The sequence below is a fragment of the Pseudophryne corroboree genome, chromosome 1, assembly GCF_028390025.1.
Source record: "Pseudophryne corroboree isolate aPseCor3 chromosome 1, aPseCor3.hap2, whole genome shotgun sequence".
NCBI classification, from domain to species: domain Eukaryota; kingdom Metazoa; phylum Chordata; class Amphibia; order Anura; family Myobatrachidae; genus Pseudophryne; species Pseudophryne corroboree.
Window position 1 is genome coordinate 1,087,922,518 of NC_086444.1, and position 15,785 is coordinate 1,087,938,302.

General features: G+C 44.3%; 1 protein-coding gene across 2 annotated transcripts in view; it reads left to right on the forward strand.

Annotated features, from left to right (window-relative positions):
• The window catches only part of LOC134927206 (uncharacterized), a 605,974-nt gene that overhangs the window by 304,892 nt on the left and 285,297 nt on the right, over nt 1-15,785 (forward strand). For both annotated transcript variants that reach the window (XM_063921361.1, XM_063921370.1), the window contains exon 10: nt 5,234-5,437. In XM_063921361.1, coding sequence (XP_063777431.1) covers nt 5,234-5,437 — 204 coding nt within the window. The remainder of the gene's footprint in view (nt 1-5,233; nt 5,438-15,785) is intronic.

Genomic DNA, 15,785 nt, shown 5'->3' on the forward strand with positions numbered 1-15,785 from the left:
GTTGGGGGGACAGCCGCGGGCTTCACCCCTGGCCCTTGGGTGGCTGGGGGGACACCCCTTGATTGAAGGGGTCCCCACTCCTCCAGGGTACCCCGGCCAGGGGTGACTAGTTAGGTATTTAATGCCACGGGAGCAGTATAAAAGTGTCCCCCGGCTGTGGCATTATCTGTCCAGCTAGTGGAGCCCGGTGCTGGTTCAAAAAATACAGGGGACCACTACTCTTTTTGTCAACCGTATTTTTTGCACCAGAGCCCGCTGCTGGTTGTTAAAATACGGGGGATCCCCTGTCATTTCCCTCCCCGTATTTTGGCAACCAGGACCGGCTCAAAGAGCCCGAGGCTGGTTATGCTTAGGAGGGGGGACCCCACACATTTTTTTTTCTGGTTTATGCCCATTCCATTTAAAAAAAAAAAATGTTTTTAAAAATATATAAATAATACTTGTGCCTCCTAAATAGACAAACCAAGTAGCTAATCCCTTCTAATATAAATAGATATGCTATTAGCAATAAAAAAAACAAAAAAAAACATGTTTTACATTTTTTTTATTACATTCCGCCAGCAAAGTAAGGCGGATTGAAAATGACGAATTTACTGTCTAAAAGCACTGTTGTCGAATTGACATTCTTCATTTGAATATAGGGGGTAATTCCAAGTTGATCGCAGAAGGACATTTTATAGCAATTGGGCAGAACCATGTGCACTGCAGGGGGGGCAGATATAACATTTGCAGAGAGAGTTAGATTTGGGTGGGTTATTTTGTTTCTGTGCAGGGTAAATACTGGCTGCTTTATTATTGCACTGCAATGTAGATTGCAGATTGAACTCACCACACCCAAATCTAATTCTCTCTGCACATGTTATATCTGCCTCCCCTGCAGTGCACATGGTTTTGCCCAATTGCTAACAAAGTTCCTGCTGCGATCAACTCAGAATTACCCCCATACTTTTGTCGGAAAGCCGCATTTTTAACAGTGCAGACATGTCGAATTTGTTAAATGTCGAATTTGAAAAAGTCGAATTTCAAACGTCCTTTTTTTGACGAAAAGTACTGTATTGTATTGATGAATCCAAAACGGACACGTTTTTCGACATTTGCGGCAATTCGACCGCAATTGCATATATCCCTAAATGAGCAACTGCTGACAGACCCTCACTGTAAAGCACAACTATTGGGATTTATAAAAGACTATGGGGGTCATTCCGAGTTGTTCGCTCTCTAGCTGTTTTTAGCAGCCGTGCAAACGCTAAGCAGCCGCCCGCTAGGAGAGTATCTTAGCTTAGCAGAAGTGCAAACGAAAGGATCGGCTTCAAAATATTTTAATGCAGTTTCAGAGTAGCTCCAGACCTACTCAGCGCTTGCGATCACTTCAGACTGTTCAGTTCCTGTTTTGACGTCACAAACACACCCTGCGTTTGGCCAGCCACACCTGCATTTTTCATGGCACACCTGCGTTTTTACGATCACTCCCTGAAAATGTCAGTTGACACCCAGTAATGCCCTCTTCCTGTCAATCACTCTGCGGCTAGCAGTGCGACTGAAAAGCTTTGCAAGACCTTGTGTAAAAAAGCATTGGCTGTTGTGAAAGTACGTCGCACATGTGCACTGTGCCGCATACGCAGAAGTGCCGCTTTTTTGCCTAATCGCTGCGCTGCAAATGAAAACAGCTAGCAAACAACTCGGAATGATCCCCTATGTTGCATCCATTGTCACTGCCGATGTTTCTCCAATTACGATCTGGGAAGCCCATAAATGTGTTATACGTGGCCATTGCATCCAGCTGGGAACACATCTTAAGAAACAGAAAACAGAATGCAGAGAGGCCCTTTTGACTAAAATTAAATCCCTAGGGTTAGCCCATAAAACCTCCAGAAACTCAGATGTCTTTATTCAATTACAAAATTGAAGAACAACCCTAACATCCTTAATTAATGACGGGGTTAAAAGGGCATATAGGAGGAGCAGACATACTTACTTTAGATGGGGTAATAAGCCTGGAAAGATGCTGGCAAGAGCGCTCCGAGCACAGACAACTCTGACGTACATACAAAAAATGAAAGAGTCCTCTGGAATTATTCGTGCTACGGATGAGGAAATTGCCTCCGTTTTCTATCAATATTACTCTGAACTATGCAGCCTTACTCGCTATGACTCATAAAGCTTAAATTTGGCAGTTCCTCAAGGAAATTGATTTCCCCTCTCTTCCTGAGGTGGTGACATAGGCTCTGGATTCCACGTTCATGGAAGACGAATTGAGAGATGCTATTAAGACTTCCCCCAATGGGAAAAGTCCGGGACCCAATGGTTTCCCAATAGCTTACTATAAAGATTTTCAGGAACAATTGGTTCCCCTGCTGCTGAGGACATGTAATGTGGTTTCTCCTTAGACGCAGTTCTCTCACCAGTCTCTTTCTGCACATATTACTGTAATCCCCAAAGAGGGAAAGGACCCTTGTATAGTGGTCAGTTATAGGCTTATATCTTTACTTAATGTAGATATTAAGCTGGTTGTCTGAAGCCCCTTCTCCCTACTCTCATCCACTCTGATCATGTTGGCTTTGTTCTGGGCCATGAGGCAAGGGATTATACGATTAAGGTTATAGACTTGATCCTTTATGTGTCTACTAATAATATCCCCTTGGTACTTCTGTCAACCGATGCGGAAAAAGTGTTTGACAGATTTTACTGGGACTTTATGGAGGGGGTACTGCATAGACTGAGTCTGGGGGAAACCTTCCTTAGTAGGATGCTAGCTTTATACAAAGCTTCATCTGCGCAAGTGAGAATAAATGGTATCCTGTCCAAAGTAGTACATATCACGAATGGTACAAGACAGGGTTGCCCTCTCTCACCGCTGATTTTCGGCCTTTGTATGGAAGCACTGGCAAGGACAATTACAGCTAACCCAGATATTTCAGGGATGAGAATGGGGTCACAGGTATACAAGTTAATCATTTTAGCAGATAACCTTCTGGCGGCTATTACTAATCCAGTAATCTCCCTACCAAATTTGATGAGGGAATTCCACCAATTTAATACTCTCTCTAATTTTAAGATTAATTACTCCAAGTCTGTGGCCCTGAATGTCACCATCTCTGATGAGAAGGTTGAAACTCTTTCCGAGTCATTCCCCTTTAATTGGACCTCTTCACATCTCCAATATTTAGGGATTCAGATCCCCAATAATGCTACTAAATTATTTGACCTAAATTTCACCCCTGTGCTTAAGAAGATAAAGACTGATCTGTCCCGTTGGTTTCCGCAGAGGATCTCTTAGTTGGGTCGGATTAATGTAAGAATGAATGTGCTTCCTAGATTTATTTATTTCAAACGATCCCAATACTCCTCCCTCCATGATTTCATTCTGATTTGCACAATATTTTACTTGACTATGTGTGAGGAGGTAGGAAACCTAGGTTCAAACATCAAACTGTTTTTAGGCGTAAGTCCCAGGGGGGTAGGCAATTTTCCAGTGTTCTCGGCCTATTACCAAGCATCTTTGCTGAGCAGGATACTGGAATGGACGAAAAATTCAGATAAGCAATGGGTTTCAATTGAATCATTCTCCACAAACTCCTGCTCAAATCTGGTACCATGGTTGTCAGAAATAGGGCATAATGATCACCCAACTGTAGGACCTACATTATTGATATGTAAGAGGTTGTGAGAAAGGCTGAATATCCTGTCGCCACTATCCAAGCTGATACCCATTGTACATAATCCCTTGTTCCTACCAGGAATTTTGTAGAGAGCTGTTGCTCCTTGGAAATCGGCGGGGAGTTACTAGGACTTATAACTTTCTTTAGGAGGGTCGCCTTAAATCATTTGAGACAATGTCAGTGGAATCAGGTCTTCATAAGTCGGATTATTGGTTTTATATACGGGTCCGTTATTTAATTTCCTCTTTGGGGAGACTGAGTGTATGGGACAAAGAATTGACCGTGTTTCAAAAATCTCGCAAATCTCGCAATCTCCCACTCATACTATTGCCTCCATATACCAAATTCTTCTCTCAGCAGTCCTACCCTCTAGTCCGACTTATCAAGAGCAATGGGACAGGGATTTCCTACTTAAGGGGGTGGAAGTGAACTGGAATAAGGTACAGTATATCAAGTGACCAGTGCATGCTCAACCAATATGGATGTAGTAGAGACCCAATCTAAACTCTTATCTAGATGGTACCGTTGCCCAAATGTTGTACATAAATATTGTCCTGGGGTGTCTCCTATGTGTTGGAGATGTGGCATGGACCTAGACTCCTTGATGCACATTTGGTGGGATTGCTCAATGAAAGTCCCGTTTTGGGATGGAATAAAAAAGATAGCTCCCATACAGATATCCCAATGTCTAAATATAAGAAGTCCTTGTTAAGGCATATGAACAACGCTGCTAGAGCAGTTGTTCCAGTACACTGGCGCTCATCGTCTCCGCCCTCAGTATGAAATTGGTGCCAACGCATAGACTTTTGTATGACTTTGGATGAAATATACTATTCCACGCCCGGAAGACATGGTATATATGTAGCTATGTGGCTCAGCTGGTTGGATTTTAAACAAGCGCAATCCTATTTGGCTATGGTACCTGTGTCTCCTCCTCGATAGAGTTGGATATAAATTACCATGATTATAGTTCAACCCTTGGACCATGTCACCACCCCCTTTTCCTGTTTACTGATGTTTATCACTATTGTCTTTTTTCTTTTAACAATGATTTAGCTGCCCTCACTGATGGTCCCTTCCAGTCGAGTGGATCTCTTTCTCTTTCTTTCATCTCTTTTGTCCTCTGTCTACTGTCATCTCTCCTTTTTCCTCTTCTAAAGTGATTTTTCTCATTATTTTCGAACATGATGGAGTCTGATACTTCTTACTTTTCATGCTTTCTTAAAGACTTATATACATTATTGTTTTTTCACTTTTTGTGAATACAAGTTTTAGATGACAGTATTGTATATACTTTCCATTTATAGATGTCTTCTAATGCATTGTGTATATTTGCATTATTGAATTGTACATGATTCTTACGTGACTAATCTGTTATGAAAAACCTTTTGAAAATAAAGAATTTATTTAAAAAAAAAAAAGATTTCCAGGGTTTTTCCACAAGAATGTTTTGGTGTTTTACTTTTATTGAACTGTTTGGTGTATTTGTGGTTTGACCCGACAGTGTTATTTTTATTGTGCATGAACATTAATTTCTTGAGTAATATTTTTTTTTCCAATTAAAACATTTCAAGAGTGCTCTGAAGGGACTGACAAATCCTCAAGAAGATGATGAAAGTAAGACTGAAGAAATGAAAAAGAGGATTGCTGCTGTCAAAGAAATTGTAATCTATGTGCCCTGCAAAATATTGTATGGTGGCAAGGAAATACTAGAGATGCCTGGAACAGATGATTCGGATCCAATTGCTATGGATTTCATTAGAAATGCTCTTGAGGAGGTAAGTTAATATTTCTGGAGAAAGGTATTTGATCAATTAGTTGTGCTCCAAGCATTGTCTTTTAGGCACACCCAATGAGAATACTAGAACAAAATAGACCATTCACTGAAGCAGGGTGGAATCAAGGCTTGTGAGGGCACCTGGGCAACTAAGTTGTGTGAGCCCTCCTCCAATAAAATTGACACACTACCCTGCAGTGCTCCCACACCCATGTGCCACTCAGTGGCTAATTAATATGCCTCACAGTATCCACCCTATATGCTACCTGGTGCCCCCCCCCCCCCCCCCATATGCCCCACTGGTATACAGTGCACCCCACGAGTGTCCCTGAATACTCACCTCTCGTGGTCGGCTCCTTTTGAATGCATCCAGCTGTGTGTAAAACTTCTGCATGCACAGTACATACAGTGCAGGGCTGCTCCCGAGTTCCCTCATCAGCGTCACAGACGTGATGTGTCATAAGATGTAGGAAGAAAGACAAAGTGAAAAGTGAGCAACAGAGATTACATGGAGTAGAGAGAGAGAGACTAAAAAAAGTAGAGCACAGGGGAAACTTGGCAACAGAGAGAGCACTAGAAAAAGTAAAACAAAGGGGAAAGGGTGCAAAGGACACTGTTTAGACACACAAACATGGGGGTTAGTAAATAGTGGGATAGGGATAAAATCAGGACCAGATAAAGCTCTTGGGGGGGGGGGGTCACTTAATACAGGGGGCCCTGGGGGGGTTGTATATTGAATTGTGCATACCTCCCAATATTACCAATTCTAGGAGGGACAAAATTATCTCTAACTGGACTTCCCTCTTAATATATGATTGGTGACACCTGTGTTGAACTATTTAATTGATTAGAAAGGTATGCAATAATAAATTAAGAGGGAAGTCCAGGTAGAGAGCATTTTCTCCCTCCAGGAATGGGTCATGTTGGGACTCAGTAGGAGTGTGTGTGTGTGTGTCTATAGTAGACCCAAATGCTCTCATTTAGATAACAGGATACACAGGATCCATACACCCAGATGGGGAGGAGGCTAAGCTGGGGTCAACTACCATCCTCCTAGCGCCATCACCTAGTTCTTACTGTACGACCATTTTGTAAAAAAAAATTTCCTCAAAACCTCACATTACCACTTCATCGTACTCAATTCTCTTATACTATTTTCATCTACACAGGAACAGTAATATTTGCAGCATCTGCGTGCACTAACTATGGCCTCCCAGTGGGCCCTATGTCCAACCACTGGCCTCCAAATGCATCCCACCCACAGCCTCCCATTACTTACAGTCCACAAAAATTTGGGGTCTAATGGTCCTGTTACTCAGACATTTTTTTTTTACAGGGGTAACCATGTACAAGGCTTAACCATACCTTGTACATGATTGTCCCTTTAAAAAAATGTCTTAGTTCGGCCGGCATCCCGTATGGCTGTCGAACTCAAACTTCATTACATCCCGCCTTAGTGTCTGTTGTTCACAGGTAACTTTAGCAATGTTTTAGGCATCACTTTGCCCTTTATCAGGCTTGATAAAGGCCAAAGCTATACCTGAAATGTTTCTGGTATCTTTGGTTATGCTTTTTGCCTAATAAACACTAGAGATGAGCGGGTTCGGTTCCTCTGAATCCGAACCCGCCCGAACTTCATGTTTTTTTACACGGGTCCGAGCGACTCGGATCTTCCCGCCTTGCTCGGTTAACCCGAGCGTGCCCGAACGTCATCATCACGCTGTCGGATTCTCGCGAGGCTCGGATTCTATATAAGGAGCCGCGCGTCGCCGCCATTTTCACACGTGCATTGAGATTGATAGGGAGAGGACGTGGCTGACGTCCTCTCCATTTAGAAAATAGATAGGAGAGTGAGACACTTCATTTACTTACTGGAGCTTAGGAGGAGTTATACTAGTGACTGATGACCAGTGACCTGACCACCAGTGCAGTTTTATAATTTATTATTATTTAATAATCCGTTCTGTTCTTGTTCTCTGCCTGAAAAAAACGATACACAGTGACTCAGTCACATACCATATCTGTGCTCAGCCCAGTGTGCTGCATCATCTATGTATAATATCTGACTGTGCTCACACAGCTTAATTGTGGGGGAGACTGGGGAGCAGTTATAGGTTATAGCAGGAGCCAGGAGTACATATTAAACAGTGCACACTTTTGCTGCCAGAGTGCCACTGCCAGTGTGACTGACCACTGACCAGTAACCTGACCACACTGACCACCAGTATAGTATATTGTGATTGTCTGCCTGAAAAAGTTAAACACTCGTCGTGGTGACTTGTGTGGTGTTTTTTTATTCTATAAAAAACTCATTCTGCTGACAGAAAGTGTCCAGCAGGTCCGTCATTATATAATATATACCTGTCCGGCTGCAGTAGTGATATATATATATTTTTTATATCATTATTTATCATCCAGTCTATACTAGCAGCAGACACAGTACGGTAGTTCACGGCTGTAGCTACCTCTGTGTCGGCACTCGGCAGTCCATCCATAATTGTATACCACCTACCCGTGGTTTTTTTTTTCTCTTTCTTCTTTATACATACATACTACATCTCATTATCATCCAGTCTATATTAGCAGCAGACACAGTACAGTACGGTAGTCCACGGCTGTAGCTACCTCTGTGTCGGCACTCGGCAGTCCATCCTTAATTGTATACCACCACCTACCTGTGGTTTTTTCTTCTTCTTCTTTATACATACTACATCTCATTATCAACCAGTCTATATTTGCAGCAGACACAGTACGGTAGTCCACGGCTGTAGCTACCTCTGTGTCGGCACTCGGCAGTCCATCCATAATTGTATACCACCTACCCGTGGTTTTTTTTTTCTTTCTTCTTTATACATACTACATCTCATTATCAACCAGTCTATATTAGCAGCAGACACAGTACGGTAGTCCACGGCTGTAGCTACCTCTGTGTCGGCACTCGGCAGTCCATCCATAATTGTATACAACCTACCCGTGGGTTTTTTTTTTCTTTCTTCTTTATACATACTACATCTCATTATCATCCAGTCTATATTAGCAGCAGACACAGTACGGTAGTCCACGGCTGTAGCTACCTCTGTGTCGGCACTCGGCAGTCCATCCATAATTGTATACCACCTACCCATGGTTTTTTCTTTCTTTCTTTCTACTTTATACATACATACTACATCTCATTATCATCCAGTCTATATTAGCAGCAGACACAGTACAGTACGGTAGTCCACGGCTGTAGCTACCTCTGTGTCGGCACTCGGCAGTCCATCCATAATTGTATACCACCTACCCGTGGTTTTTTTTTTCTTTCTTCTTTATACATACTACATCTCATTATCATCCAGTCTATATTAGCAGCAGACACAGTACGGTAGTCCGCGGCTGTAGCTACCTCTGTGTCGGCACTCGGCAGTCCATCCATAATTGTATACCACCTACCCGTGGTTTTTTTTTTCTTTCTTCTTTATACATACTACATCTCATTATCATCCAGTCTATATTAGCAGCAGACACAGTACAGTACGGTAGTCCATGGCTGTAGCTACCTCTGTGTCGGCACTCGGCAGTCCATCCATAATTGTATACCACCTACCCGTGGTTTTTTTTTTCTTTCTTCTTTATACATACTACATCTCATTATCAACCAGTCTATATTAGCAGCAGACACAGTACGGTAGTCCACGGCTGTAGCTACCTCTGTGTCGGCACTCGGCAGTCCATCCATAATTGTATACCACCTACCCGTGGTTTTTTTTTCTTTCTTCTTTATACATACTACATCTCATTATCAACCAGTCTATATTAGCAGCAGACACAGTACGGTAGTCCACGGCTGTAGCTACCTCTGTGTCGGCACTCGGCAGTCCATCCATAATTGTATACCACCTACCCGTGTTTTTTTTTTTCTTTCTTCTTTATACATACTACATCTCATTATCATCCAGTCTATATTAGCAGCAGACACAGTACAGTACGGTAGTCCACGGCTGTAGCTACCTTTGTGTCGGCACTCGGCAGTCCATCCATAATTGTATACCACCACCTACCCGTGGTTTTTTTTTTCTTTCTTCTTTATACATACTACATCTCATTATCAACCAGTCTATATTAGCAGCAGACACAGTACTGTAGTCCACGGCTGTAGCTACCTCTGTGTCGGCACTCGGCAGTCCATCCATAATTGTATACTAGTATCCATCCATCTCCATTGTTTACCTGAGGTGCCTTTTAGTTGTGCCTATTAAAATATGGAGAACAAAAATGTTGAGGTTCCAAAATTAGGGAAAGATCAAGATCCACTTCCACCTCGTGCTGAAGCTGCTGCCACTAGTCATGGCCGAGACGATGAAATGCCAGCAACGTCGTCTGCCAAGGCCGATGCCCAATGGCATAGTACAGAGCATGTCAAATCCAAAACACCAAATATCAGTAAAAAAAGGACTCCAAAACCTAAAATAAAATTGTCGGAGGAGAAGCGTAAACTTGCCAATATGCCATTTACCACACGGAGTGGCAAGGAACGGCTGAGGCCCTGGCCTATGTTCATGGCTAGTGGTTCAGCTTCACATGAGGATGGAAGCACTCAGCCTCTCGCTAGAAAAATAAAAAGACTCAAGCTGGCAAAAGCAGTAGCACCGCAAAGAACTGTGCGTTCTTCGAAATCCCAAATCCACAAGGAGAGTCCAATTGTGTCATTTGCGATGCCTGACCTTCCCAAAACTGGACGTGAAGAGCATGCGCCTTCCACCATTTGCACGCCCCCTGCAAGTGCTGGAAGGAGCACCCGCAGTCCAGTTCCTGATAGTCAGATTGAAGATGTCAGTGTTGAAGTACACCAGGATGAGGAGGATATGGATGTTGCTGGCGCTGGGGAGGAAATTGACCAGGAGGATTCTGATGGTGAGGTGGTTTGTTTAAGTCAGGCACCCGGGGAGACACCTGTTGTCCGTGGGAGGAATATGGCCACTGACATGCCTGGTGAAAATACCAAAAAAATCAGCTCTTCGGTGTGGAACTATTTCAACAGAAATGCGGACAACAGGTGTCAAGCCGTGTGTTGCCTTTGTCAAGCTGTAATAAGTAGGGGTAAGGACGTTAACCACCTCGGAACATCCTCCCTTATACGTCACCTGCAGCGCATTCATAATAAGTCAGTGACAAGTTCAAAAACTTTGGGCGACAGCGGAAGCAGTCCACTGACCAGTAAATCCCTTCCTCTTGTAACCAAGCTCACGCAAACCACCCCACCAACTCCCTCAGTGTCAATTTCCTCCTTCCCCAGGAATGCCAATAGTCCTGCAGGCCATGTCACTGGCAATTCTGATGATTCCTCTCCTGCCTGGGATTCCTCCGATGCATCCTTGCGTGTAACGCCTACTGCTGCTGGCGCTGCTGTTGTTGCTGCTGGGAGTCGATGGTCATCCCAGAGGGGAAGTCGTAAGCCCACTTGTACTACTTCCAGTAAGCAATTGACTGTTCAACAGTCCTTTGCGAGGAAGATGAAATATCACAGCAGTCATCCTGCTGCAAAGCGGATAACTGAGGCCTTGACAACTATGTTGGAGTTAGATGTGCGTCCGGTATCCGCCGTTAGTTCACAGGGAACTAGACAATTTATTGAGGCAGTGTGCCCCCGTTACCAAATACCATCTAGGTTCCACTTCTCTAGGCAGGCGATACCGAGAATGTACACGAACGTCAGAAAAAGACTCACCAGTGTCCTAAAAAATGCAGTTGTACCCAATGTCCACTTAACCACGGACATGTGGACAAGTGGAGCAGGGCAGGGTCAGGACTATATGACTGTGACAGCCCACTGGGTAGATGTATGGACTCCCGCCGCAAGAACAGCAGCGGCGGCACCAGTAGCAGCATCTCGCAAACGCCAACTCTTTCCTAGGCAGGCTACGCTTTGTATCACCGGTTTCCAGAATACGCACACAGCTGAAAACCTCTTACGGCAACTGAGGAAGATCATCGCGGAATGGCTTACCCCAATTGGACTCTCCTGTGGATTTGTGGCATCGGACAACACCAGCAATATTGTGTGTGCATTAAATATGGGCAAATTCCAGCACGTCCCATGTTTTGCACATACCTTGAATTTGGTGGTGCAGAATTTTTTAAAAAACGACAGGGGCATGCAAGAGATGCTGTCGGTGGCCAGAAGAATTGCGGGACACTTTCGGCGTACAGGCACCACGTACAGAAGACTGGAGCACCACCAAAAACTACTGAACCTGCCCTGCCATCATCTGAAGCAAGAAGTGGTAACGAGGTGGAATTCAACCCTCTATATGCTTCAGAGGTTGGAGGAGCAGCAAAAGGCCATTCAAGCCTATACAATTGAGCACGATATAGGAGGTGGAATGCACCTGTCTCAAGCGCAGTGGAGAATGATTTCAACGTTGTGCAAGGTTCTGATGCCCTTTGAACTTGCCACACGTGAAGTCAGTTCAGACACTGCCAGCCTGAGTCAGGTCATTCCCCTCATCAGGCTTTTGCAGAAGAAGCTGGAGACATTGAAGGAGGAGCTAACACGGAGCGATTCCGCTAGGCATGTGGGACTTGTGGATTGAGCCCTTAATTCGCTTAACAAGGATTCACGGGTGGTCAATCTGTTGAAATCAGAGCACTACATTTTGGCCACCGTGCTCGATCCTAGATTTAAAGCCTACCTTGGATCTCTCTTTCCGGCAGACACAAGTCTGCTGGGGTTGAAAGACCTGCTGGTGAGAAAATTGTCAAGTCAAGCGGAACGCGACCTGTCAACATCTCCTCCTTCACATTCTCCTGCAACTGGGGGTGCGAGGAAAAGGCTCAGAATTCCGAGCCCACCCGCTGGCGGTGATGCAGGGCAGTCTGGAGCGACTGCTGATGCTGACATCTGGTCCGGACTGAAGGACCTGACAACGATTACGGACATGTCGTCTACTGTCACTGCATATGATTCTCTCACCATTGAAAGAATGGTGGAGGATTATATGAGTGACCGCATCCAAGTAGGCACGTCACACAGTCCGTACTTATACTGGCAGGAAAAAGAGGCAATTTGGAGGCCCTTGCACAAACTGGCTTTATTCTACCTAAGTTGCCCTCCCACAAGTGTGTACTCCGAAAGAGTGTTTAGTGCCGCCGCTCACCTTGTCAGCAATCGGCGTACGAGGTTACATCCAGAAAATGTGGAGAAGATGATGTTCATTAAAATGAATTATAATCAATTCCTCCGCGGAGACATTGACCAGCAGCAATTGCCTCCACAAAGTACACAGGGAACTGAGATGGTGGATTCCAGTGGGGACGAATTGATAATCTGTGAGGAGGGGGATGTACACGGTGATATATCGGAGGATGATGATGAGGTGGACATCTTGCCTCTGTAGAGCCAGTTTGTGCAAGGAGAGATTAATTGCTTCTTTTTTGGTGGGGGTCCAAACCAACCCGTCATATCAGTCACAGTCGTGTGGCAGACCCTGTCACTGAAATGATGGGTTGGTTAAAGTGTGCATGTCCTGTTTATACAACATAAGGGTGGGTGGGAGGGCCCAAGGACAATTCCATCTTGCACCTCTTTTTTCTTTAATTTTTCTTTGCGTCATGTGCTGTTTGGGGAGGGTTTTTTGGAAGGGCCATCCTGCGTGACACTGCAGTGCCACTCCTAGATGGGCCCGGTGTTTGTGTCGGCCACTAGGGTCGCTTATCTTACTCACACAGCTACCTCATTGCGCCTCTTTTTTTCTTTGCGTCATGTGCTGTTTGGGGAGGGTTTTTTGGAAGGGACATCCTGCGTGACACTGCAGTGCCACTCCTGGATGGGCCCGGTGTTTGTGTCGGCCACTAGGGTCGCTTATCTTACTCACACAGCTACCTCATTGCGCCTCTTTTTTTCTTTGCGTCATGTGCTGTTTGGGGAGGGTTTTTTGGAAGGGCCATCCTGCGTGACACTGCAGTGCCACTCCTAGATGGGCCCGGTGTTTGTGTCGGCCACTAGGGTCGCTTATCTTACTCACACAGCTACCTCATTGCGCCTCTTTTTTTCTTTGCGTCATGTGCTGTTTGGGGAGGGTTTTTTGGAAGGGACATCCTGCGTGACACTGCAGTGCCACTCCTAGATGGGCCCGGTGTTTGTGTCGGCCACTAGGGTCGCTTATCTTACACAGCTACCTCATTGCGCCTCTTTTTTTCTTTGCGTCATGTGCTGTTTGGGGAGGGTTTTTTGGAAGGGCCATCCTGCGTGACACTGCAGTGCCACTCCTAGATGGGCCCGGTGTTTGTGTCGGCCACTAGGGTCGCTTAGCTTAGTCATCCAGCGACCTCGGTGCAAATTTTAGGACTAAAAATAATGGCCCTCATTCCGAGTTGTTCGCTCGCAAGGCGAATGTAGCAGAGTTACACACGCTAAGCCTACGCCTACTGGGAGTGAATCTTAGCTTCTTAAATGTGCGACCGATGTATGCGCAATATTGCGATCACAAACGAGTTAGCAGTTTCTGAGTAGCTTCAGACTTACTCTGCCTGTGCGATCAGTTCAGTGCTTTTCGTTCCTGGTTGACGTCATAAACACACCCAGCGTTCGCCCAGGCACTCCCACCGTTTCCCCGGCCACTCCTGCGTTTTTTCCGGAAACGGTAGCGTTTCCAGCCACACGCCCCTAAAACGCCGTGTTTCCACCCAGTAACACCCATTTCCTGTCAATCACAATGCGATCGCCGGAGCGATGAAAAAGCCGTGCGTAAAAATACTTTCTTCATAGTAAAGTTACTTGGCGCAGTCGCAGTGCGAACATTGCGCATGCGCACTGAGCGGAATTTCACTGCGATGCGATGAAAAACTCCGAGCGAACAACTCGGAATGAGGGCCAATATTGTGAGGTGTGAGGTATTCAGAATAGACTGAAAATGAGTGGAAATGATGGTTTTTGAGGTTAATAATACTTTGGGATCAAAATGACCCCCAAATTCTATGATTTAAGCTGTTTTTTAGGTTTTTTGGAAAAAAACACCCGAATCCAAAACACACCCGAATCTGACAAAAAAAATTCGGTTAAGTTTTGCCAAAACGCGGTCGAACCCAAAACCAAAACACAAAACCCGAAAAATTTCCGGCGCTCATCTCTAATAAACACATTGGTGTCTTTCTACAGACGTTGACGTAAAAGGGGCTGGACTGCACACCCAATTACTAAAGATATCAAGAGGTGCTATTATGTTGAGGCTTCTAATACTATGCTGGTGGAAAACACAGATGCACACTCCTAGCACTAAGAACACTGATAGTAAAAATAATTTCAATAAACCCTCACAACAAACATGGCATATAATTGAAGTTCTTAGCACACATTTGCGTAAATATGCGGGCCCATGTACTGCAACCAGGTGACTTCATCACATGGGTCCCTAACACATTATATAAATGTATCCAGGACTTAGCTCTAAGTAGTGCCCTTATAAACGTGTGATCTGAAATGCAGGAACCTAGCTAAGTAATACACCTGAGGGGGAATGGGAGGGGTGCCAATACCAGAGGAAGGAAGCCTTGCCTTCCAGTGTACAATAAATACAAAAATATAGAGGGGGGGAAAAAGGGGAAGGGGGCGGCTGGTCTGCATGCCCTATTACTATAGATATCAGGAGGTGCTATCATGCTGAAGCTTCTAATACTATGCTGGAGGCTTCATATAGGCCGAAACTATGCCCAAAAGATTGCTGATATCTTTGGCCATGCTTTAAGATTAATAAACACAGTGGTGTCTTTATACAATCGTTGGAGCGCCGTTCTTCTTTATACATTACTATTGACTTCTCCAGCACCCTAAATTGATGTACCTGCTGAGCGGAGTGACCAACTACTCACTATATATATATATATATATATATATATATATATCTCAATCCCAAATTTGCCCTTATCTTGCATTATTCGAGCAGCAGCACCTCCAAAACAATCCTCCTATTAGTGAGGATCCAAACCATGTATCACCACCAAATGAATCAGAGGGCGCTTAATTGCTTTCTAATAGACCAGCAATTCATACAGATAGTCAATATGTCTCAGTAGAATTTAAAAAAAAATAAAAAATATGCTCAATTCAACATTGATAGATCAGCAAACCCTTTTTCACATACACATAATATTGAACATAATTATATGTCAGCAGATAGTAACAGTGGGGTATTGCTCCTCACAGCCCTGAATACTGTATATATATATATATATATATATATATATATATATATACTCCTCAACTGGCAGCACTCAAAAGCTCTTCCCTCATAAAAAATGACACAAGTCGGCTGTTGTGGGCAACGTTTCAGCACTGTGTAGCGCTTTTATCAAGCCTTATATAAAATGACATA